This window comes from Silurus meridionalis, chromosome 13 (genome assembly GCF_014805685.1).
Source record: "Silurus meridionalis isolate SWU-2019-XX chromosome 13, ASM1480568v1, whole genome shotgun sequence".
Taxonomy (NCBI): Eukaryota; Metazoa; Chordata; class Actinopteri; order Siluriformes; family Siluridae; genus Silurus; species Silurus meridionalis.
The window spans coordinates 26,809,377-26,833,359 of NC_060896.1; the positions used below are offsets into that span (position 1 = coordinate 26,809,377).

Genomic DNA, 23,983 nt, shown 5'->3' on the forward strand with positions numbered 1-23,983 from the left:
TTTCCCCCATTGATAAACATTATATAGTGGCTCCTGTTTCCAGAAAAGGCTTACTGAAGAGCGATTGTTAGTGATTTGTGGCAAAATTTGTTAATGTTTGAGTCAGTGGTTTTTCATTATATCTGTGCTTCCTACATTTGGGATGGATGGAAATAATGTTAAACGAATAATCAAAGATGAAAAGTTGGACCCATAAAAAAGGTTTGAATATCCAAACAATGAATACGAATAAAAGCTACGTTTTGTAATAACCATTTTATGATCGGTTTGTGATAGTTTTATTCATGTGAAATATTAGAACCTGCGATCAGAAACATTAGTCTTGAACCTTTCAGATTTTGACAGACGTTTTTTATGAATTTTCACTTTTGAGTTCCTTTAGAACTTCCTCTGTTAGTTTAGTGTCACAGCTGATGGTTTCATATCAAGGTGACTCATTTCATTTTTAGGTATTTTGTGCGGCTAAAAGTATGTGTACTCCTGACCATCACACTTATGTGGTTGTGCCACAAAGTTAAAAGTGTACAATCGTGTTAAATGTCTTGTGCTGTAGTTTTACAACTTCTCATCAATGAAACCCATGCCTTGAGCATGACAGTGTGTACAATCTGTGCACAAAGCCATCTTCATGAAGATATGAAGATATGCTTTACATTGGTTGGAGTGGAAGATCTTGAGTGGCCTGCACAGAACCTGGAGCTCCAATCCCAGTAAACAACTTTGGGATGAACTGGATCCACCCCAGGCCTCCTCGATCTCTCTCTCTCTCTCTCTCTCTCTCTCTCTCTTTCTGTCTTTTTGTCTGAAAGATAAATATTTGAAAAGATAGATTATATCTATCAAAAAATGTCCATATACTTTTGGACGCGTGCAAATATTTGGGGTTATTAAAAAACTGCACCGCGATGCACTCTAGTGGACAATAATATGAAGTACAAGGTTTTTTTTTTTTCGTCCATGTAAACCCCGCCCCCCCTCTATTACTATTGGATATCTTTGTCAGCAAACAACCAATCGTAATTCAGAGATGCGGGACGCCTCGCAATCCCGGAAGCAAAATCTGCGCGCTTAATGATGACGCAGCGTCCGCTTTGGTGGAGCAAGTGCTTCCGCACGGGCGTCCAATCAGAGGCGTGTGTTGTGGTCGTGCTTCTGTTTGGCCCAGCAGAAGCTGTTCAGAGCCGGTTTGTGTGGAAATGTCGAGCCGATCGCTGCGGAGACTGAAGGGAAAACAGCGCGGACAGGAGGACATAGACATCCGAGACTTGAAACTGACTGATGTGGAAGGTCGAGGAAGGGATTTAGAGGAGGAGGAAGGTGAAGGAGAGCAGGAGGATGAAGTCTTACAGCCGACAGGGAGCACCAACCGGAAAGCGAAGAAGAAGAACAAAAATCAGAAAAACATCAGCAACATTTATGAACTGGTCAGAGATAAACTAGTGTCTAACACACTTTCTTCACTGCCATGGTTCTTTTCATGCTGCCTTCAAGTGCTCTTTGATTCTGTTTCAATCCCTGTTTATTAGTATTCAAGTGTAAACAAATACAAACCTTGTGTTGATCGATAATATCAAAAATAATTGTATAAATAATTTTGAAGATACGTAAAAAATAAATTTACAACGCAAAAATTTGTACGTGCATGTAATTACAATTAGTTACAAATTAGTTTACACTAATTGTATTAATTGGATGGATCGTACTTGCCGATAGCCGATTAATCAACTGATTAAAAAAAACAGTTCTGAATCACAAAATGTGCTAAATGAAATACATATTAAATTATTCATTATTAAATATAATAACACAATTAATAACTAATACATTTAATATAGCGCATCCCGTGCAGCTCGCAGTTTCACGTATAGAAACAAACGACACGTGGTGTCAGTGATTCGCCTCTAGAGGCCGCTCTCGTAATGACAGCGGACCGCCGGAAAAACTATCGGTATGGATTTTTGCCAATAACCGACAGGCAACTATCGGTGCCTCGACCTCTATTAGTAACTAAGGGACATTTTAGTTTAGAAAGCCAAACTTTATTATTAAATACAATATGATATGAGTATAATATATATCTTAAACTTTAAAATATATCTCTGGCATTGTTCAGAGGGCCTTTTCGAATGTAAGGGGGTGGGCTGTAGTTTGGGATGTTCCAATCTTATGGTCAGGTGTCCACATACTTTTGTCCATTTATTGTATATAGTCCCATAGAGCCAAAGATATGTGTAATCAAACTTTATATAGTGTGTTTGCTGCCAACTGTTTATTCTACGCTCCGTAATTTATCCTATTTTAAACATCATATTTGTTTCCAGTACAACACAGATATGCTGAGCTTATGCCATTGTCTTCTACCTTTATTTTATACATTTTTTTTTAATGGTTCTCTTTACTTAGTTGTGTTCATGTGTACTGAATTCCAGATTGGTGAAGCTGCTGATCCCGATGGCACCAAGACGCAGAGCGAAGAGGAGAGCATCCCGGCACCAGGAAACCAAGAAAAGGTCTGTAAATATTTGAAATGTAACGAAACCTGTATGTTTGAGTGACTGTTTGGTCATCACTTTATGTAAATAGCAAGTTATTGAGTGTAGTCCAATTTATTACTTAAAGCAAACGTTTATATTATTACTGCCCTCTGCTGGTTGCAAGGAATATTACAATTATTATGAAAACATTGGCGATTCCTCGTGCTCCACGTCTGTAGTTATGTATCCGTCATGACTATAGGGAACAGCAGATTCTGGGTAAATTTACGGGCCATAAATACGGAATCATAACTCAAATGTTGTCCACCTTTACTCCATAAAAGTACTATAAATAATAGTTTTCCTATAATATATTAAAAAGTGTATGGTCATTTTTAAACACACACACTGCAGTTAACAAATGCTTTTATTCTTTATATATTATAGGCACTTTGAAATTCAGTTGTTGTTTTAGACTTGACATGAAAATCTTGATGGAGAGTTTCACTGATTAGCGCTCTTGTTTCTTTTTCAGTCTGACTCAAATGAAAAGGCAAGTCATAAGAAAAAAAAGAAGAAGAAGAGAAAAAAGGCTCCTGCCGCAGAGGCGCCGGTATGATTGTGTTTAGTTTTTTTGTTTTTTTCTTTTATTATTATTATTGATGTTATTGTCCTGATTTATGTTTCACTCATTTTGGTAAAGTCGCTGGTTTTTAGAACGGTCAACTGGGTGTTTAGTAGCATAGTCAAAAGCCAAATCTCACAGAAATCTGAAGCCTGTGTGAATAATTTACAAATAATTTTGTGTCCAGCCTGAGAAATAAGGTGCTCTTTATAATTTGTCTTTCTGGTTCTTCAGGACATGTGTATTTATATGTGCGTGTTTGTAGGAGGAGCTAGTTAAAGGTGATGACATTGACGCGTTGCTGGAGAGCATTGAGAAGGAGAACAGTTTGTCTGTTCAGAGTGAGGATGGTGGAGTTTCAGGACACAGACCTGTGCTTTATGTAGAACACAGGTAAGGGTTTTATCCTCGCACTGGATTAAAATCGTAATCGTCTGATTTTAAATACAGGTTCACATTCACATGCTTTATCAAAGACACTTTTGAGGACTTCTCACACTTCTTTAGCCTGTTCTGATCTGATTACATAAAACACATAATGTAGGGAATTCCCTTTTTTGCCCCACCCCCCTTTTCAAAACTCCTGTTTTCCAGCCTGCAACTAATACGGATGATTGATGATTCAGACACCGATTTATTTACTTCATGTTCAGTGAGTCACTCAGGCTACTTGTAGGTTCTTCTCCGGCGGGCATGTATTACATGAGGCTGTTGTTACTAGTGGGTGTGGTCTGTGCAGCAAGTTTTTTAGTGATGACCAGTTTCTGAAGAAAGGGCGTCATGTTCTGCTTCAGAATGTTACAGTACATGTTGGAATCCATGTTTTCCTCAATGAACCGCAGCTTTCCAGTACCAGCAGCACTCATGCAGCCCCAGACCATGATGTTACCACCACAATGCTTGACTGTAGGCAAGACACAATTTCACCACACCAAACCACACACGCTGGACACCATCTGGGCCGAACAAGTTTATTTTAGTCTCATCAGACCACAGGACATGTTTCCAGTAATTCTTGGACTAGTTGTCTTCAGGGCTTTTGCTGGGTTTTTTGTGAGCAACTTCAGAAGAGGCTTCCTGGTACGACGGCCTGCAAACCGACTTGTTGCAGTCTGTGTTTAGTCTGAGCACTGACAAGCGGACCGTCCACTTCTGCAACCTCTAAAGCAATGCTGCAGCACTCATGCGTCTGTTTTTTTTGAAGCAGCTTCTGCACCTGACACACAGCACGAAGACTCGACTTCTTTGATGGACCCTTGCAAGGTCTGTTCTGAGTGGAACCCGTCTTGGAAAACCTCTGTATAACTGACTGCTGTATTGTAACTCAGTTTCAGGTCTTCTTATCGCCTCAGCATCTTTGTGGAGAGCAACGTTCCTTGTTCTCAACTCCTCAGAGATTCTTTTTCCATGAGGTGCATGTTGAACATCCAGTGTTCAGTATGAGAGAATTGGACTCAAAGCACCAATAAAAGTCGTTCTTTCTTTTTCTGCACCCAGATTTAAAGCCATGTCTATTCAGCTTTGAAGAATATCTCTTCTCTCTTTCTGTCTTGTAGAAATCTTAACCCTGAGACTGAACTAAAGAGGTATTTTGGAGCTCGGGCTGTGCTTGGAGACCAGAGGTTAGTTCCTATTTTTTTGGATGTGTAAACATTTATAAGCATTGCTATATAATCTGCTTTACTTCAATGTTGAAAACAATGGGAATTTTGTGCATCGTCACATTTAGTGGGTTTTATGGTTGGTACTTTACATGTGTGGTGTGTGTGTGTGTGTGTGTGTGTGTGTGTGTGTGTGTGTGTGTGTGTGTGTGTGTGTGTGTATCCAGGCCCAGACAAAGACAGAGACAGTTCCATCGCAGCACATGGATGACCTCCCCTAAAGACACATGGCCTCGCTTTAGTCGTCCAGGTAAAGCCTGAGAGTGATCAGATTTTTGTTTATAAGCCTGTAGATGTTTAGAGGATGGAGATTACAGGAGTTCTTAATTGATTAATTGCTTTCTTATTACTATTTCTGATACAGAACTTTCTGAGCTGTTTATCGTCCAATGGTTTTGTGTCGTATTGGAGGTTCGGTGCGCTGTTTCATGTGTATGCTGTAGTATGTTGAATTTAGGGTTTAATGCAGCTTTTTTTTTTTCTTTCCTATTCCACATTTAGTCTCCATTTGCTCTTATAACAACCTCCAGTCTTCTGACATTCTATACAATTGCGTGCATCTAACTTTGTAGTAACAAATTTCTCAAAAAACCTTGTTTCATATGGTATATTTTTTTATGTATATAAATATTATATCTACATGGCATCTGCTTGAATCTTACTGATTGATTCTTCCCTCCTCAAGGAATCTCTATGCATTTGCTGGAGTCAAAAGACAACCTTCACTTTTTTGCGTTTGAACACAGTCGCGATTACCAGCAAGTCCAGTTCAAGTTCTTCGATGCTGTGGAATCTATGGATCCTAATAATATTGTGGTAAAGAAATCAGGGCCTGTGTACATTATGCTTCTCAGAATACATTATAAATTATATAAGTCAAATGATTCTCCCTAAACAGGCCCTGCTACAGCTTAACCCCTACCACATTGACTCTCTGCTGCAACTCTCCGATGTGTGTCGCATACAAGAGGACCAGGAGACGGCCAGAGACCTGATCGGTGAGATATCTCCTGAAAATTTTTTTTTTTCTTTCAATTCTTTTCCACTCTTACTTCCTCACATTCCTACTTAGCTATCAAGTTAACCTAATTATCATACAGTGGATAATTACATCATGCAATTTGCTCCAAATGTAATTAAATTTGATGCTTAAATTTGATGTTCAGATTTGCACAAAAACTCTTATACAGTTAGATTTTTTTAGTCTGCCCTCATGGAACATATCGGTTAAAAATAACCTTGGAGACAGAAGTTCACAGAATCTTTTTGTTTGAGAAAATGGCCTCAAATCGATATTTATTAAGAACCTGGCATTTTGGTTTCTTCTCATTTATGTACCAATTTGCTTGTAATCCCTTATTAATAAAGAGTCTATGAACCACTCCATCTTGTCAAGGAGCCGACAGACTAGCTGGGATGGGAGGGGTGAATTCCAGTTTGCATCGTGTCCAGATAGTAAAAAAATGTCTTGTCTCTCTTTGTAGTTGGGGTAATGTTTGTAATATTCCTAAGTAAAATAAGTGAATAATAAAAAAAGAACCATGTGTATTTCTATTTTAATGGATTACACATAAACCTGCGTTGTTCAGATTTATTTGGACTCTTTGTACATTTCTACAGGACTTTAATTTGTTGCATGTGGTGTCTTTTGCTGACTGGTGATATGATTATCTAATTAAATCAGCTTTTCTGGATCAATCTGAGTGAGGAGTTGATTTCCCAGACTGTCCAGTTGTTAAGTCCTTTAGTATTTATTTATTTATTTATATTATATTATAATAAGGGATCCTCTCCTGCCTATAGCATTTTATGTATTCCCAGAGTGTCCTGTGGTATGTGGCTTAACAATACTATCTTTTCTAAAACATGAACCATCAGATGTTTCAGATGTTGTAGAATAAAAATTTCCCTTCATTTAAACTAGGAGACCCAGACTATATGAAGATATGGGTCGGAATGGAAAAGGTCCTGCTTTAGAGCTCTGACCTCCACCCAACTGAGCACCTGTGGGACTGCACCCCAGGCCTCCTCATCTCCCCCACATCAGTTCCCGACTTTACACACACACACATGTATGTTAGTGGTTTTAAAGAGCAAGCGAGTGCTCCTGGATAGGCAGGATTCAGCTCTTAGTTCTGAATGTTCTCTTCACTCATCATTGTTTCATCTTTTCTTGAATCAGATCATTTCTTCTTTTTCTTTCTTTCTTTGATTTCTTTTGATTGATCAATATCATCAATTATTGCTGTGTTTTTTGTTTGTGTATTGTCATCAGAGAGGGCTCTGTACAACTTCGAGTGTGCATTCCATTCGGTGTTCAGCCTCACCTCGGGGACCAGCAGGTTGGACTACCGAAGAACTGAGAACAGGTTTGATCTGCTCTTCCTCGGACTTTGAACCCCACCACAATAGTTCTCTTACTGTTCCTTTTTTCTGATGCATTCTAAAATAAATTGCACACACACACCACCACAAAAGCTTTAATTAACTCCTGAATTATTGGAAGCTCTCAAGCGACTGAGCAGAATAATTGTAAATATTTTTTAAACTTTTTAATGAATGTATTTTGGAACTGATGCAAACAAATGGTCAGACGTTATACATTTATTTAAACTTTTGGAGCTATTATTGTCTACAAACAAATATTTAGATGTCCAGATGTTCTGCTTTATTTTCATTGGAAAAAAAATCCTCCCTTAGCATAAAGAACAGCTTTACACACTCTCGGGATCCGGAAAGTTGTTTCTACAAACATTAACTGAAATACTTTGTCAAACTCAAAGATGTTTCTTTACTAGTTGGAGATTTCTTTCTTTTGCTCCAGATCATCTCAGAGCAGTTCAGTAAGATTTAGCTGTGGTGACTGCGCAGGTCGTTTCATGATAGATATCACTCCGGACGGCTGTTTGCTCTCTAACGCTTATAGAGTTCAGACATACGCTTCGGCTCATCGTCCTGTTGTATGGTGAAGTCGGTTCCAATGAGCCGCAGTCTAGATGGAGTTGCATGGTGTTGAAATATGGAATGGGAGCCATGTTGATTCAGGATTCCTTTCAATTTCTGGAATAAGTCTCCAACCTTTCCTGCTCTACAACAACCCCAAACCATTAAGTTTAGACCTTCATGTGTGACTGTGGGGGTGAGATCATATCTTCTCTCATGTTCTCCCTCTTACAGAAGTTCTTCAGTTAGAGCCCAGTCATTCACTGTCCAATTCTTGTGTGTTTTAACCTTTTACTGAGTTTGTACCAGAGAAATCAAAGAAACTGTCTCAAAAGTCTAGTTGTTTCCAAATTTTTTTCACACTTTCTCTCTTTCTCCATCTTTCCTTCCTGTTCAGAGCTTTTTATCTGGCAGTTTACAAGCACATGATGTTCCTGGAGAAAAGAGGATGTCCACGCACAGCTCTGGAGTACTGCAAGCTCATCCTGAGGTACAGCTCTTTAAGGATTTCTTACACTTGTTTTTGTTTTATATTATACCTTGTTTGTTATGCACTCATTTATTAATCGACTGTAAATATCAGGAAAGTGTGCACTATTTTTTTTATTTTTTTAATATTGTGATTGCTGACTCATTGTGTGCGTAGTCTGGACCCGGATAACGATCCTCTGTGCATGCTGCTGCTGGTCGATTTTCTGTGTCTGCGCTGTCGAGAATACACGTTTCTCATCCGACTGTATGATGAGTGGGAGGTAAGACATTCCCGGATCTCATCTCGACACGTTTCCCATTAAGAATAAAGCATTTGTCTGTGTGCTGATGTAGGAAAATAATCAACGACTGGACGATGTGATGAAGCAGATTGATGCTACACCCAGGGGTTTTCAGAAGTGCTTTATTCCTCTTTCACCACAGTTACATTTACAATTTTTTTTTAATCATTTATATACTACAAAAGTTTGTGGACACCTGACCATAAGATTGCTTTATTTAGGTCCTATTTCACATTTATTTCCCATTCACTGTTTTTATCATCCACATTTCTGGAAAGATGCTCCATTAGCTTTTGGAGTGTGCTTATGGAGATTTGTGAAGATTCATACAGCCACACCCAAGGGGTGTTAGTAAAGTTAGGTACTGATGTAGGTGAGGTGAGGAGGCCTGGGGTGCAGTCAGTGTTCACATTCATCCCAAAGGTCTTCAGTAGGGTTAATAGCAATATAGCAGGAGATCTTCCACTCCAATGCATGTAAACCATATCTTCATAGTTTGGGTCTCCTAGTTCTAGTGAAGGGAATTTTGGAAAAGAGCATTATCAATAAACAATATTGTGGTATATTCGTTAATTCTTTTAGGTACATCGGAATCTCTCTCAGCTGCCCAACTTTGCCCTCTCAGTAGCCCTAGCATGCTACCACATGAGTCAGCAAGAGGAAATGACTCCTGAAGAGAGCCAGCGCATGAAGCTCAGATCTGACACGATGCTGCAGGATGCTCTCATCTTCTTTCCTGGAGGTGACAAACGCACACAAACACACTGTTAAATGGCATTCTGATTCATAGTGACACAAACTTACACACTTAAGTAATAGTGTTGTTCCAGAAGGTGCTGTGGTACAGCATTGGTGCACAAAAAAAACTTTCTTGTGACTTTCACTGGAATTTTAATTAACAACACCATTGTTGTTTCACGTGTATCCGGCTAATTTTGACCACGATCATAGGAAATCTGTTTTTTTATTATTATTATTATTATTAATTTTTTTTTTTACCAATTGATCACATGATCACTCTATCTCACCTTAAAATGTCTTAAATTCGCTGTGATTCTCAGTGATCTCAAAACCACCTCACTTGGTCAGGCTGATGCTGTTATTATGGCGTGATGACACCTAAGACTGCATTTAACAACAGCTTTTGATCCTGCGTGTGTATCCGTGTGTGTGTTTTGCAGTGCTGATGCCTTTGTTGGACCAGTGCTCGGTCCAGCCCGACTCTACCGTGTCCTCCCATGCATTCTTTGGTGTCAAGAGCCGTTTAGGGTACCTATCCATGCCCTCGCTGTCTCTGTGTTTAATCTAATGTTGAGATTAGATTCAATTAATAACAGGTATTTGCTTATTTCAGGCAGCCTCCTGCTTTGTCTGAGCTCATGGGTCTGTACGTGGGCCGCTGTCACAGCCTGTGGAAGGAGGCAGGAGTAATGCTGTGGTTAGAGGGAAACGTTCAGGAGGTGATGAGGAGAGTCAACGATAAGGACCCACTGGTGGAAGACTGCCAGAACAAGTAAGAAGCTTAGAAATATGATGTTACTGCTGGGCCTCTGAGTTAGACCCTCACGTGTTTAGGTGTACAAGGGATAATTATAGATATTATTATGAATTATTATTTTTCTAAAAATAAATCGTTTCTAAAAAAGGACAAAAGGACATGATATTTCTTCTGGCTGAACACAGTTTTTCTTTCTTTTTAAATAGCACACAGCATTCATTGTTAGCAAGTGTTTGAATTCTCTCTGTTTTCACTGTCTAGTGGTTTGACTCCTCAGCCACAGTGCTGGAAATATTTTAGCAAAAAGACCTACACTATGAGGACAAAGATTTGTAGAGAGCCGGCTATAAGATTGCTATGTATTTTTTTTATTATTAATATTAAATACATTTTCTCTTCTAATAATCTCCACTCTTTTGGTAAGGTGCTTGTGGAGATTTGGATGAGATTCATTCAGTAATTAGTAAAGTCAGGTACTGATGTTGGTGGGAAAAGTTTAATGCGTCCTCAACGATCGTCTGCCTCCATCTAAGTTCTAACATTTTGAAGACGATCTACATGTGGGTGGAAATGTCCAGTGTCCCAATAGTTTTGTCCATATAGTGTATTTTGTGTCTGTATGCAATGGTGTGAGTGTGTGCATGTGTTTTATACGTGCTCTCTCACATTCAGGAGGAAGCAGAGATACCAAAGCGCTCCCAGGAACATTCACAGACACGTACTTCTTTCAGAGATTAAGGAGGCCACGTCTGCACTGCCTCTGGTGAATATTTTACATTTTGTTTTATATATACAGTATATATATATACGAATGTCAACAGTGTCATCATTATTGATTTGTTTGTATGCTGTATTAAAATACATTTGTGTCATTCATGCTATTTCTCAAACAACCATCCACCCACCCACCCACCCACCCACCAATACACACAGGAAGTGACCACACAACCAGTGATGAGTTACGATCCACTTCCTCCTCTAGACTCTGTCGTCTCCTACACCAGGCCGGAGAGGTACAGCCATCTCACATTGTTTATTTCATTTCTCACTCCCACGTTACAATGCAGGAACGAATCGTTGTAATTTCTGAGTGATTGAATGCTGCACGTAGAGCTAAGCCTGAATTTAAAGGATTGAAGATTACTGGCCTTCCTCACACCAGGGTCGATCTTTCAATGTTTTTTGTAGTATACATTATTTTTAGACTTTGTATAGACTTTTATTGACTCCCTTTTCTTTCCTCATGTGTGTATATGAGAGAGAGAGAGCAAGCATATAAACGGGTCTTGTGATGCATGTAAATAAGCTAAATAAGAGTTGAAAGATTGATTTTGTTCCCTGAGAACATCTCGGTGCCACCAAATGCGATTAAAGGAGAGGAGAGGAATTTCCCAAAGTTTTGGACAGAAAGCCTGTTTACTTTGATCTGTATTTATCTGTGGCTGAAAGTTATGCAACACAACAAAATGACCACAAATCTGACCATTCTTGGCTCCATATGTAACTCTGATAATCCATCTCTGTAAATCAATATGAATTTCAAACCAAGAACACACTCTAACATGTATAATTAATTTCAAACCCAAATCTGCTTGGCCTGACTGCACCCCAGGCCTCCTCACCTCACGTACATCAGTACCTGACTTTAATTCAGCTACAAGAGTGTTATTAATGTCCACAAGCTCACAGGAAAGCGTACGACAGGGTGGAGAGGCGTTGTGATATTGTATGAGGAAGTCCAGTGTGGCAGAGAAGTATGTGAGGGTGGTGCAGGATATGTATGTGGAGCAGTAGGAGTGACAGACTAGTTTAAGGTGGAGGTGAAAGTGCATCAAGGATCGGCTCTGAGCCCTTTCGTGTTTGCAGTGGTGATGGACAGGTTGACAGACGGTTCAGGTTAATTTGAAAAAAGGCAGATGTAGAGGACAGAGTAAAGTGGAGACATGAGCTGCTGCGGCGACCCCTAATGGGAGCAGCCGGAAGTTTGGATGCTGGGGTCATGGCACCAACTTGGTGGTATTGGGTGCTTAATAACGCTGAGCTTTTAACTTTAGGTTTATAGCTGCTCTAACATACTGATAACAGGAAATCAGACTTGTTTTACTACAACATTAAATTTAATACAAATTTCAACTCATTTCAAGTGTTATATCCTTTATAAGTTTTTTTTGTCTATTTGGATATGTAGTGTAATATTTTTCAAGAAAGATACAGTATATTCATTTAGCTTTTTGTTAAACCCTTTCTAGGCAGAATCCGAATGCCTCGAATGAGAGCACTTTGTCGCTCTTGTTCCGCTCTTTGTTACCCAACTTCAACCTGCAGGTGAGTGATCGCTCCTCTTCACATACACCTTCTCTGACTTTCAGGAGACAGAATGGTTTGGTTCATAAAATTCTTTGGCTTAGTTTAGATGCCCATTAGGTGAACACAAGGCCTATGTGTATAGAAGTTTTGTCACTTTATTGCATCATAAATGGTTGATGCGCAAAACAGTACCATAAGAACAATGACAGTAGCAGTGCAGCGCCATCTAGCAGACAGAAATAAATGTAATAAGAAGTTCAAAGGCATGGTATGTATTTCAATATATACTGTAAATATTAATATTTGGTCATTTATCAGCTGTTTTTTGGTTTGTAGGAAATACAACAACATATAAATCCACAAGTGGCAAAAAATGTTGCAGTGAGAAACAACAAGTCCTAAAACGTCCTCAAACAGATTTGTTCTTATTTCAGGGTGAACAGCGGCCTGAGGATGACCTGGAAGTGGCACGTGCAGGTCGGGAACTGAACCAGGAAGTGAACCGATTGATGGTGGCCATGAGGGACATGTTAGCTAACATCCAATTTCAGGATCCTCCGAGGGATGATGACGTAGACCGAGACGAGGAGGAGTGGGACTGAATCATGGAATGAGAGCAGGAGAGAAAAAAATGATAGCAAAAAGACAATGGAGTAGCAGGTTGAGGTGGAAAACAAGAAACCTGTACATTCACAGAAATTTCTATCCTTTTGTTTCCTTCCCAGATTAAACCTGAATTGTTGATTGATTCGTGAGTATGCTGAATCTTCCAGACTGTAAATCTGAGCTCGTTAGATGCTTTTATTTTAAATTTAGAGCAAAAGAGATAAAACATAATGGTCTTAATCTGAGCTTGTACGCTAAGCAGCTGAGGGGTAACGGTGTTCCTCAAGGACCCAACACTGGTTTCTAGATTTGAACAAACACTAGGTTGAATATCAGATGTCATTACTTTGCACAATTTCCTCTCATGGCGTGATCCAAGTCATCTATTGAGCTATAAATGATCCTACTGTTAAATTCATATTTTCATTAAAAGAGTTTCTTGCCTGGTTTGGTATTGAATTATTTTTTTTTTCCCCTCACATCGGCTTTCCATGCGATATGCCTGAGCTTAATTACTCAGAGTTGTATAGAAAACGTCATAAGCGAAACATTTCATTCTATGCAGAACTTAATAGGCAGCCAGTGTGGGTTCATTGAGACTAGTGTGACGTCATCCTGACTTTTATTTCCTAGCAAAGACAGAAACTGCTTCATGAGGCAGAGGAGCAACCTGTCAGAAGTGAATAATAGTACCAGGCAATATCAAAAGTTTTCGAGACTACCTCAAGAAAGTAGTTTATTCCTTAATTATTACACAATACACTTATCACAAACTGACCACTGTACTGTAGCTCAGTTTCAGGGTGTTACTGATCTTCTTATCGCCTCAGCAACCATTCTAATTGTCTAATCCTCGGAGAGTCTTTACCATAAGGTGCCATGTTGAACATCCAGTGGTCAGTATGAGAGAATTGTACATAAAGCACCAAATTTGAACTTGGATTTACTCTAAAATATATCCAAGTTTCATTTCTATAGTATTGTCCCATGAGAAGATTCTATTAAAATGGTAGCTAAGGGGTGCACTCACTTTTTTGCAATACCGCATATACTATTTCCTTGAATGCTCTATTCGAAAGTGATTTAATCTAATCATATAGGTTTTATATGATCTCGCTCTTCAAGTTTTGTAAGGGGGAAAAAAAATGCAGTAAATCTCAAAGTTTGCTTTAGTAAAACAAAAAAATGTCTGAGAAACCTCAAAGTGCAGGAGGTGGTCTTCTGGATTTGTATCCTGCAGAAGAAATCACATGCACAATGGTGCAAATGTTGGTCGGAAAGCTGTTGTGAACTGCAGCTTTGTTTTCCAATCCACCTGGAGCTCAAGCGAATGTCATGAGAAATACTTGGAACAAGTGGACCTCCAGGCTTTGTCCTCAAACGTATGCCGTTTCTTCAGTCATATCCAGTCGTGTCAGAGAGAGACGTCTATTCAGCTTTTGATCCTCTGCTCGAACATGGTGCAGACGAATGGCATGTGATTCAGGCCATGAATCTAATTCCATTTTTAATGGATTAACAGCAGAGTGTGAAAAGAGTTCATTCGGCGCTTTGTCTTTTTTATATTTTTCATCACTTTAAATCCTAAACAAGTCTTTTCACTACAAAACACAGATATGGGCAGCAGTATAGAACAAGGAATATCACAATACACTATATTTCCAAAAGTATTGGGTCACCTGAACTTTCCTGCTATATGTGGTTCTTTTCCAAACTGTTACCACACAGCTGGAGGCATTTATTTGTACAGGACGTCTTTAGATGGCGCTATAATAAAAAAAATTGCATTCATTTAAACTTGGAAACCCAAAACCTGTTCCAGCATGGCGATGCCTCTGTGCTCAAAGTGAGCTCCTTGGAGGTCTGGTTTACATGCTTTGGAGAGGAAGATCTTGCTGCTATAGCGCTCTGATCTCACAATAGCATCCTCAATAGCATTTTCAAGTGAGGCAAAGGATTTGATTTTTTTTTTTACATAATTTAGTCAGGATTATTCAGAATGCCAATATGCATTAATTTTATTTGCTTTTTTTTTTTTTTTTTTTGTAGGGGGGTGAAGGCATAGGCCTGTCATTATAAATCCAAATAAAACAATCTTTAATGTCTATGTTTAAAAGGTTTTACTATGGGCCAATTGATATAATCATAAAATTATAAAATTATAAACAAACATTCAAATCATTAATTTTAATTGTGATTTTTTTGAAGTCTCACTTTTTTCTCTCTCTTGAAGTATAATAAAATTCACATTGTCATATTACAAAGAAACTGAGAGTGCTTCCATCCTTTTTTTTTAAGTCTTTATGTACACAGCATTTTAACACTACATACTTGTTGTTGTTGGTGGTGGTGTTATACAAGGCTGTTTCCAATGACTTACATAAATGGCTCCAGGCATCATCATTATCTAACCTTTCTCTCTTTATAGCCATGAAAGTGATTTAATTGGGGCATTTTCTCCTTAACAGTCGCAATCACAGAATCAATGCTCTGTACGTTAGTAAACTGGGATTCTTAGCAAAGACTTTGCCTATTATTTACTTGAACACTGTGTGTTTTCTTACATAAAGTTCTGCGAATTAGGGTCATTAATCCATAAACATCTGAATGCGCACCAAACATGTCTTTTCTAAAATTTATGAGATCTATTGTACTAGCCGTGAATAACTGAACTGAACAGTGACAATTATATTATTGTTTGAGGTCTGTACACACACTGATATGATCATTTGATGGATATGTACAGTATATACTCTATATTGACGTATGCTTTGAGTCATCGTCTTGTTGTACGGTAAAGTTGGTTCCAATGAACCGCAGTCCAGACCGAGTTGCATGGTGTTGAAATATGGAATGGTCGCCATGTTGGTTCAGTTTTTCTTTCCCTTTCTGGAATAAGTATCCAAACTTCCCTGCTCCAAAACCCCAAACCATTAAGCTTCCACCTCCATGTTTGACTGTGAGGGTGAGAGGCAGTCTGATCACATCTTATATATACTGTATATCTTATATATACATAATATACTGAAGATGTACAGTACATACATTATATAAACCTACGTTATGCAATACATATATGTATAGTGAATGGATATTAAAAATTAATATTTTAAATCTATATATTTGGATAAAATGTGATTTTTTTATTAGTGATTAGTTTCTTTCATTTTTAATGTATTATTATGTCTATTAAAACTGAGCTATCAGAACCACCAATTTAACGACATAATCTCTTAAACTCTGAGGAATGTGACAAAACGTTAGCCACGAGTCTCTCTCTCTCTCTCTCTCTCTCTCTCTCTCTCTCTCTCTCTCTCTCTCTCTCTCTCTCTCTGTCACTCCCCCTCTCACGCTCTGTTAATTTTTAGCATGAGAAAAGGAGGAGTTCGTTTATTTTAAAAGCAACATTTAGAACAGCAGCAAACATCATTCCTTTCAAAACCAAACCCTGAACTTTTATCCGTTTAGGTTTACCAGAAGGGACACGAATGCATTAGGCTTCTTCATCCACATGTTAACAAACCGCAACCCAGTAATGGACATTTAGAACATGTCTGGGAGGCGGTCACACTATAAGTGGGCTGTTTATCATTCAGAAAATTAAAACAAAGGAAGAAATTCATAAAGTGAGAGAACTTGCACATTTTCTTGTGGATTTAACCTCAGTATAAAGGTAGGAAAAAAGTTTAAAATCATTTTTGCAACATTTCGATATTGATAAGTGTCAGGGTTCTGATTTAGGACCATTGATTTTGTTCAATGTGAATGTAATTTCATGACTTTATTTTTACTCACATGATTTCTGGGTTTTTTTTGTTGATCTATTTTGTTTATCTATTTTTGTTTTGTCTCCATATGCTACAGATTAAAGAAACAAACCACTGTTTCAGCATGAGCACCATGGAGCCCAGCCTGAGTATTGACTACATGGACAACATCACCCTCAACGTGACCCCCAGTGACATTAACATGACAGGCATTGCCCAGATCATGATTCCTCAGGAACTGTTCCTAATGCTAGGCTTAATAAGCCTGGTGGAGAACATTCTGGTTATTGCAGCCATCATTAAGAACAGAAACCTGCATTCTCCCATGTATTATTTCATCTGCTGCCTTGCCGTGTCTGACATGCTGGTTAGCGTAAGCAACGTGGTGGAGACGTTGTTCATGCTTCTCACAGACCACGGGCTTCTGAGCGTCACGACAAGGATGCTGCGCCACCTGGACAACGTCATTGACATCATGATCTGCAGCTCTGTGGTTTCCTCGCTGTCCTTCCTGTGCACCATCGCGGCAGATCGCTACATCACCATCTTCTACGCCCTGCGCTACCACAGCATCATGACCACCCAGCGTGCCGTCACCATCATCACCATCGTTTGGCTGACCAGCATCACCTCCAGCTCGCTGTTCATCATCTACCACACCGACAACGCCGTCATCGCCTGCCTTGTGGCCTTCTTCGGCGTCACGCTGGTTTTTACGGCCGTCCTTTATCTGCACATGTTCATCCTGGCGCACGTGCACTCCAAACGCATCATGGCGCTCGACAAAAACCGGCGCCAGGCCACCAGCATGAAAGGCGCCATCACGCTAACCATCCTGTTGGGGGTTTTTATCATTTGCTGGGGTCCGTTCTTTTTGCATCTGATCCTAATCCTGACGTGTCCAACAAACCCTTATTGCAAGTGCTACTTCAGTCATTTCAACCTCTTCTTAATCCTCATTATATGCAACTCTCTAATCGACCCATTGATTTACGCCTACCGGAGTCAAGAACTGCGCAAGACACTTAAGGAGATCGTGTTGTGCTCTTGGTGTTTTGTTATGTAAGATTTATCGAGACAAAAGAGTAGAACTGTGTACAGTTTACGCCCGTAAAGGCCGCGAGCATGCCGGAGAGATGCCTGACTCTTACATTTAAATACAGCTTAATTGGATCATTATTTATATATTTGAAAAAAGACTAAAATTATGCAAACTGAAGTGGAGGAAAAACTCTGCTTGTCTTATTACAGAACTTAGTGTTGAATTTGAATAACAAACCAAATGCTGGATTCTTATTGAACATTGTCTTTGATTAAGGGTGATTTTAAAATCCAGTTCGTCTGCAGGGACTTTTGATGTTGTCCGTATAACACTATACATAATGCTCAAATAAACCCCTTCTTATTCTTTTCCTGACACTTCAGCTGAGATTTATTTGGATTTTTTTTTTTTTTTCTTGCAAAAAAATTCAGATTTGTATGTTGAGAAAAGAATCGAACAAATGGAGATTTCACTTCAGTAAAAACTGTATTCAGGCTTGTATTCGGTTTAAAATGTTTATTAAGATGATGCCTTGTTACTTGTGAGGAAAATGTATTATAATCATCAAGCGATTGTGTATGAGGGAATCCTTTATGAGCCTTTAAAGCAAGTGGGTCAGGATCGGCTTGTAAAAAGACTTTTTTTATAAAGAAGCAGTTATTGAGTCTGAAACAGGTATTTTTGTTTTAGTATTTCTTATAAACTTTTACTACATTAACAAAGTATTAATTAATTTATGAATTTTTTCCAGAACTTCTCCGGTACTAACACATCACCAACTCCAATCTTTCTTTCCCTCACACACACACACACACACACACACACACACACACACACACACACACACACACACACACACACATACAAAGCCGAGTCATTCAGTCATGTGGTATGAACAAATGTTGCCCTGCGAACACAAATCTTTTTTTGGAAAAGCACCATTGCTTTGTTGCTTTTTTTTCTTTTTCCATTAATATTTTTGTGCTAATTCTTCTGCTACTTTGAAATATAAATCATCCTTTTGTTAGATTCAGTTAGACCTCATCACAAGATGATGCTGTGGGCAACGTTATTAAGGCAGTAAATAGATTGTGGTCAGATCCACGCTGTGTGGAAAAAGAAGTCTTAGCTGAATAGGTGTGAAGAGCACACTTCAGAAAACTCTCCCAAGTCACAATAAAAGTTACATTAAAAAAACCTTACACATAATATATATGCAATGCGGACAAAATAAGTTTAATAATTTTTGGTTGGTTTGTAAGCTGCACCTCCATGTTCGATATTTCATAGGGCTGTTTGTTTGTGAATAAATGGTGAAATAGACATGTTTTCATATGTCTTAGCCACCATGTTGAATATAGTGAGTGTTGGAAAGCGTTTTGATCTGTACACCCTGTGGCTGTGCAGGCGTAATAAATACTCCAGATCTTACAAAGATTAGGTATATACGCACTTTATTTTTAACTGGATTTTGTTTCGGTCATTTAGAAAAATCAGACAGAAGCTTCCTTCACATGACTGCTTGCTCAGGGGCAGGAACAGTTCATTTAGCCCTTTCATGTGACACTCATCGATGTGGTTGTTATCAATTCAGAGTCACTGTTAAATATTAAATATATATTGGTAATTGAGTTTAAGTGTAATGTGAGTTTAGTAAGAGTATCTGCTTTACCAACCTCTAATGTTCGCATCCACGTTGACATTCTCGTTTATTTATTTGAGGCGTTTAAAATCGTTTTAAGGCATGAAAAGGTCAAAGAGGTTCAAACTCACAAGGCAGTTTGCTGAGTTAAAAACAGGGATCACATGACCTTGTATAGAAAATAAACTTGTTCATTGTTCATGAAAAGTGTTAAAATGTTGAGCTATTTTATGAGTTTCTCAGTAGCTCCTGGTCTTATAATCTCAAATGACTGTAAAAGCTTGTAGAAAGGACATTACTCATAATCTTACATTCCAGTGCTCATGTTCTCACTCTCCAGTGTTCTGTATTGTTTAAAGATTTAAAATCACACTCTTGATATCACCCAAATGAGTCTGGTTCCCTTTTTGAGTCTGGTTCCTCTCAAGGTTCTTCCTCATAAGATCTAAGGGAGTTTTCCCTTGCTACAGTCGCCGTGGCTGCTCATCAGGAATAAATACACATCATTCACCTTAACTGTTAAATTCTGTAAAGCTGCTTAAACAATGCAACTCCTTCTGACCTTCTCTATACTTCTCCATCAACATTCTCAAAGCAAATAAGGCATCTGTGGTGCTCTTCCTCGGCATGAAACCATACTGCTGCTCACAGATGGTCACCTCTTCTCTCAGCCTGGCTTCCACTACTCTTTCCCATAACTTCATGGTGTGACTGATCAACTTTATTCCCCTGTAGTTACAGCAGATCTGCACATCTCCCTTATTCTTAAAGATCAGTACCAGCACACTCCTTCTCCATTCCTCAGGCATCTTCTCACCTTCCAGAATCTTGTTAAACAACCTGGTTAAAAACTCCACTGCATCTATCCTAAACATGTCCACACAGCACAACATGTCTCTTTGTCCTCCTTTCTATTTCCAGATGGCACACCAAGTACTTTTCTAGCTGCCTCCCTCATCACTCCTGCAGTAGTTGCCCAATCATCCAGCACCTCTTCACCACCACCGAGCCCCTGTCTGACCGCTTCCCTGAACTTCACACTACAGTCTTCCTCCTTCAGTTTCCACCATCTTATTATTTTTTCTGTCTTCACTCTCCGATGCTGTCTAGCTACACTGTCCCCTGCCAACACCTTACAGTCTCCAATCTCCTTCAGGTAGCATCTCCTGCAGAGAACATAGTCCACCTGTGTGCACCTTCCTCCACTCTTATACGTTACCCTATGATCCTCCTTCTTCTTAAAATAAGTGTTCACCACTGCTATTTCCATCCTTTTAGCAAAATCTACCACCAACTGCCCTTCCACATTCCTCTCCTTAAGGCCATACCTACCATCACCTCATCACCTCTGTTCCCTTCACCTACATGCCTATAAAAGTCTGCCCCAATCACCAATTGTTCATCCCTAGATTCACCTTCTACCACTCCATTTAACTCACTCCAGAAATGTTCCCTCTCCTCCATCTCACAACCCACTTGTGAAGCATAAGCACTGATGACATTTATCATCACCCCTTCACCTTCCAGCTTCACTTTCATCACCCTATCAGAAACCCTCTTCACCTCCACTACACTCTTACTGTACTCTTCCTTCAGAATCACCCCTACACCATTTCTCTTTCCATCCACACCATAATAGAACAGTTAAAATCCACCTCCAATGTTCCTGCTTTTACTCCCTTTCCACTTGGTCTCCTGAACACACAACATATCTACTTTTCTCCTCTCCATCATATCAGCTCCCTCTCTCCCTTTACCAGTCATAGTACCAACATTTAAAGTACCAACCCGAACCTCCACTCTCCTCCACTTCTCCTTTCCCTGCCGTCTCTGTAGATGTCTTCCTCCTCTCCTTCTTCTCCTTCGGCCAACAGTAGCCCAATTCTCACCGGTACCCTGTTGGCTATTGGCTGGGTTAAACAAATTACAGTGTAGAAATGATATTCTGTTTGTGTCCCTATTACATTCATTTTTGTACATTTTGATCCTTTTTCTGTTTCATAATCTGCCAAAGCAGACATATGACCCTCCTGCCTGTGGAATGCAGTAATGAATGGCCTCGATTTCCTCCCTGACTCACGTAACATTCAGTACTCAGGTCTGTACTGCATTTAGAGGTTCCTGAGCTGAACCACAAACAAAGTATCACTGTAGAAGTCTCACCTGCACAAGGTTAGAACATGCTTTCAATACAAGATTTCATTTTGAGCCTCCTGAATGAAGAAAGTCCTTTCTGGGAGCCTTAAATGGTCCCTGATAGTTCTTTAATAGTACACCCCTTTTACAATGGAGTTTCTCTTTGTGATTTATCCAAATAACTTCAGAGGACCTTTAGATTGTCCCTCAGAGAGAAACCTTAAAGCTACTACATATAACTCTACAACAAAGTAGAACACTATTTGGTGAAAATTCGGTGAACTCTGAATTATCCAATCACGTGAGGACAACCCCCCCCCCCCTTTTTTTTTTTTTTTAAGGATCAGAGGTTTATTGGGCAACTGAGGGAACTTTGCTTCATGAAAGGATTTATTTGATTCCTATTGGTTTGTGAAACTAATATTGCATTGAATAAAACCTTGAAGGTCTCCTTCAGGACCTCATGAACAACCAAGTGACTTAATGGTTTTCCTGAATTGTATAGTTGTTGTTTAGTTTCCTTTGTATTCGTTTATTTTCTCATATCATTGCTCATATCATTTGTTTTTTGATGAGCACATGCAAGAGGGGACCCGAAAGTTCCCAGATATCGAATCCGGTGTGCGTACTCAACGTAGTCTGATAAGTCAGGGTCCTGAGTGGCATCATAACTTCTCATCATCTTTGTCGTAATGCATTTTTTTTTTAGATGCTCCAGGATGGTGGTCTTGAAAAGCTTGCTCTTGCATAGACAGTGTTTTCTTAATTGATTAGAAAACTAAATTTCACATAAATTGATGGCCAAATTCACATGGACAAGCTAAAAAAAAAAAAATTCACAAATACCACATGCCTTCTGCACAAACACATAGGGCACGCCTCCTTTATTTACGTATGGACACAGAGGCCACGCCTCCTTTATTTACTTATGGACACAGAGGCCATGCCTCCTTCACTCACACACAAAGACCATGCCTCTTTTATTCAGTCACATAGGCCACACCTCCTTAAATCACAGACACATAGGCCACACCCCCTTTATTCACAGGCACAGAGACCACACCTTTATTATGTAATATGTATTTACTCTGCATTTATTTTTATTTATGAGGTTGTTGTAAATGTGCTCTATAAATGATGTTAATGAATCTTTGATTTGATTTATGAGTGTTTACAGTCAGTTAGCTGCACATGGATCAGTTTATCATGTTTATTCATGTTTTACTTCCATTATATTTAAACAAAAAATAAACAGCTCTAACACACACTGTCCACTAGAGCATGCAATAGTCCACTTTTTCTCCTGTACAGTTCATTTCAGCCTGTGATAAAAACCTGTTCAGGTTTCTGTTTCAGCTTCCACCAGAAATAGGAAGTAATTAAGTACTTCTTTGTCCTGATTATAATAAATTATTATGATTATATGGATAATATTATACTTATTATTATGACATTGTACATAATCTTTCATGTGGAAGAGGCTGTAACAGATATATTTTGAAAAAAAAAAAAGATATAGAATAGATAAGTAAATCTGTGACCAAAAATGGTTTCTTAGTCTTGTTTCCAGTTGTCAAAATTTATCTTCTCATTTTATTATTATTATTATTATTATTATTATTATTATTATTATTATTATTATTATTACATATTTTTTCATACATTTTTACATTATTAATTAATTCATTTACTTATTTATTTTAGCAATTAATGATTCAATCTATACACATATTTTGGGTATATATTTACATAATTCCTATATTATTTTTATTTTTTTATTTTTTTTATTTTTTTATTTTATTTTACCAAATAGTTAATTTTTTTGACATATTAATCTTTCACATGTAAGCAATGCACTTACTTTTGTGTTATTGTTTACAATTTTACAAGAAATGTATTTATTTATTCCATTTAATTATCTTGATTTTTCACATGTAGGCCATTATAGATTTTTTCAGGATTTAATTGATTGTTTTTTACATGTGACATTTCAGGGCATGACATGGTGAAATGCATCTTCACAGGTATCACACATATGCATCTACCTCGCACGAGCACATTTACAGTCGGTTATTATTCCATAAGCAGCTCATTTTCTCTACATTTTCTCTAAATCGGTGGATCTCAGCCTTCTGTTGTCTTTGTGCAGCACCATCTGTCCATGAGGAGGCTTAAAATCATCAGCTCAATAAGGCACTCAGCTGCAGTTTGTCCTCCAGGTCTAGAAATCAATACCCCGAGCTTTAGCCAGGAGTCATGAGTGCGCAAAATTGCTGGTTTATTCCCCTTAAAGGGAAATACAATAACTGTTGCATTTTTTTCTTCCTTCTTTTATTATATTAAGAGAATCTGATATCAGATCACTGTGAAGACTTCTACTCGGTGTGGGCGTGGTCAGAGTGAGTCAGGGATTTTTTCCTTCCTTTGCTTTTTGTCCCATTGCCATGCTGATTCTCCATTACAGGATTTGTACTGACTCCTTCATTTTTCCTCAACCTGGATAAGAGTG

The 23,983-nt window shown here is 38.6% G+C and overlaps 2 protein-coding genes across 2 annotated transcripts; both read left to right on the forward strand.

Annotated features, from left to right (window-relative positions):
- The first annotated feature begins 1,095 nt into the window (after window positions 1-1,095).
- Window positions 1,096-13,334, forward strand: tcf25 (transcription factor 25 (basic helix-loop-helix)). The gene is made up of 18 exons (XM_046865175.1): window positions 1,096-1,424; window positions 2,430-2,510; window positions 3,010-3,087; window positions 3,365-3,492; window positions 4,656-4,721; window positions 4,928-5,010; window positions 5,446-5,576; window positions 5,659-5,758; window positions 7,036-7,129; window positions 8,101-8,193; window positions 8,350-8,455; window positions 9,059-9,218; window positions 9,658-9,745; window positions 9,831-9,989; window positions 10,647-10,737; window positions 10,908-10,987; window positions 12,224-12,299; window positions 12,716-13,334. The coding sequence occupies exons 1-18, from the start codon at window positions 1,197-1,199 to the stop codon at window positions 12,881-12,883; spliced, it is 2,010 nt and encodes a 669-aa protein (XP_046721131.1). The 5' UTR covers window positions 1,096-1,196; the 3' UTR covers window positions 12,884-13,334.
- A 2,884-nt stretch (window positions 13,335-16,218) lies between these two features.
- On the forward strand, window positions 16,219-18,504 carry mc1r (melanocortin 1 receptor). The gene is made up of 2 exons (XM_046864979.1): window positions 16,219-16,560; window positions 16,752-18,504. Exon 2 carries the CDS (start codon window positions 16,779-16,781, stop codon window positions 17,718-17,720), a length of 942 nt encoding a protein of 313 aa, XP_046720935.1. The 5' UTR covers window positions 16,219-16,560; window positions 16,752-16,778; the 3' UTR covers window positions 17,721-18,504.
- The last annotated feature ends 5,479 nt before the right edge of the window (window positions 18,505-23,983 follow it).

Excerpts from the sequence above, each read along its gene's own strand:
- mc1r (XM_046864979.1), top strand. The coding sequence starts at position 16,779 with ATGAGCACCATGGAGCCCAGCCTGAGTATTGACTACATGGACAACATC.
- tcf25 (XM_046865175.1), top strand. The coding sequence starts at position 1,197 with ATGTCGAGCCGATCGCTGCGGAGACTGAAGGGAAAACAGCGCGGACAG. Across the intron at positions 4,722-4,927 it reads GCTGTGCTTGGAGACCAGAG|GCCCAGACAAAGACAGAGAC; the intron begins GTTAGTTCCTAT and ends GTGTGTATCCAG. Across the intron at positions 12,300-12,715 it reads TACCCAACTTCAACCTGCAG|GGTGAACAGCGGCCTGAGGA; the intron begins GTGAGTGATCGC and ends TTCTTATTTCAG.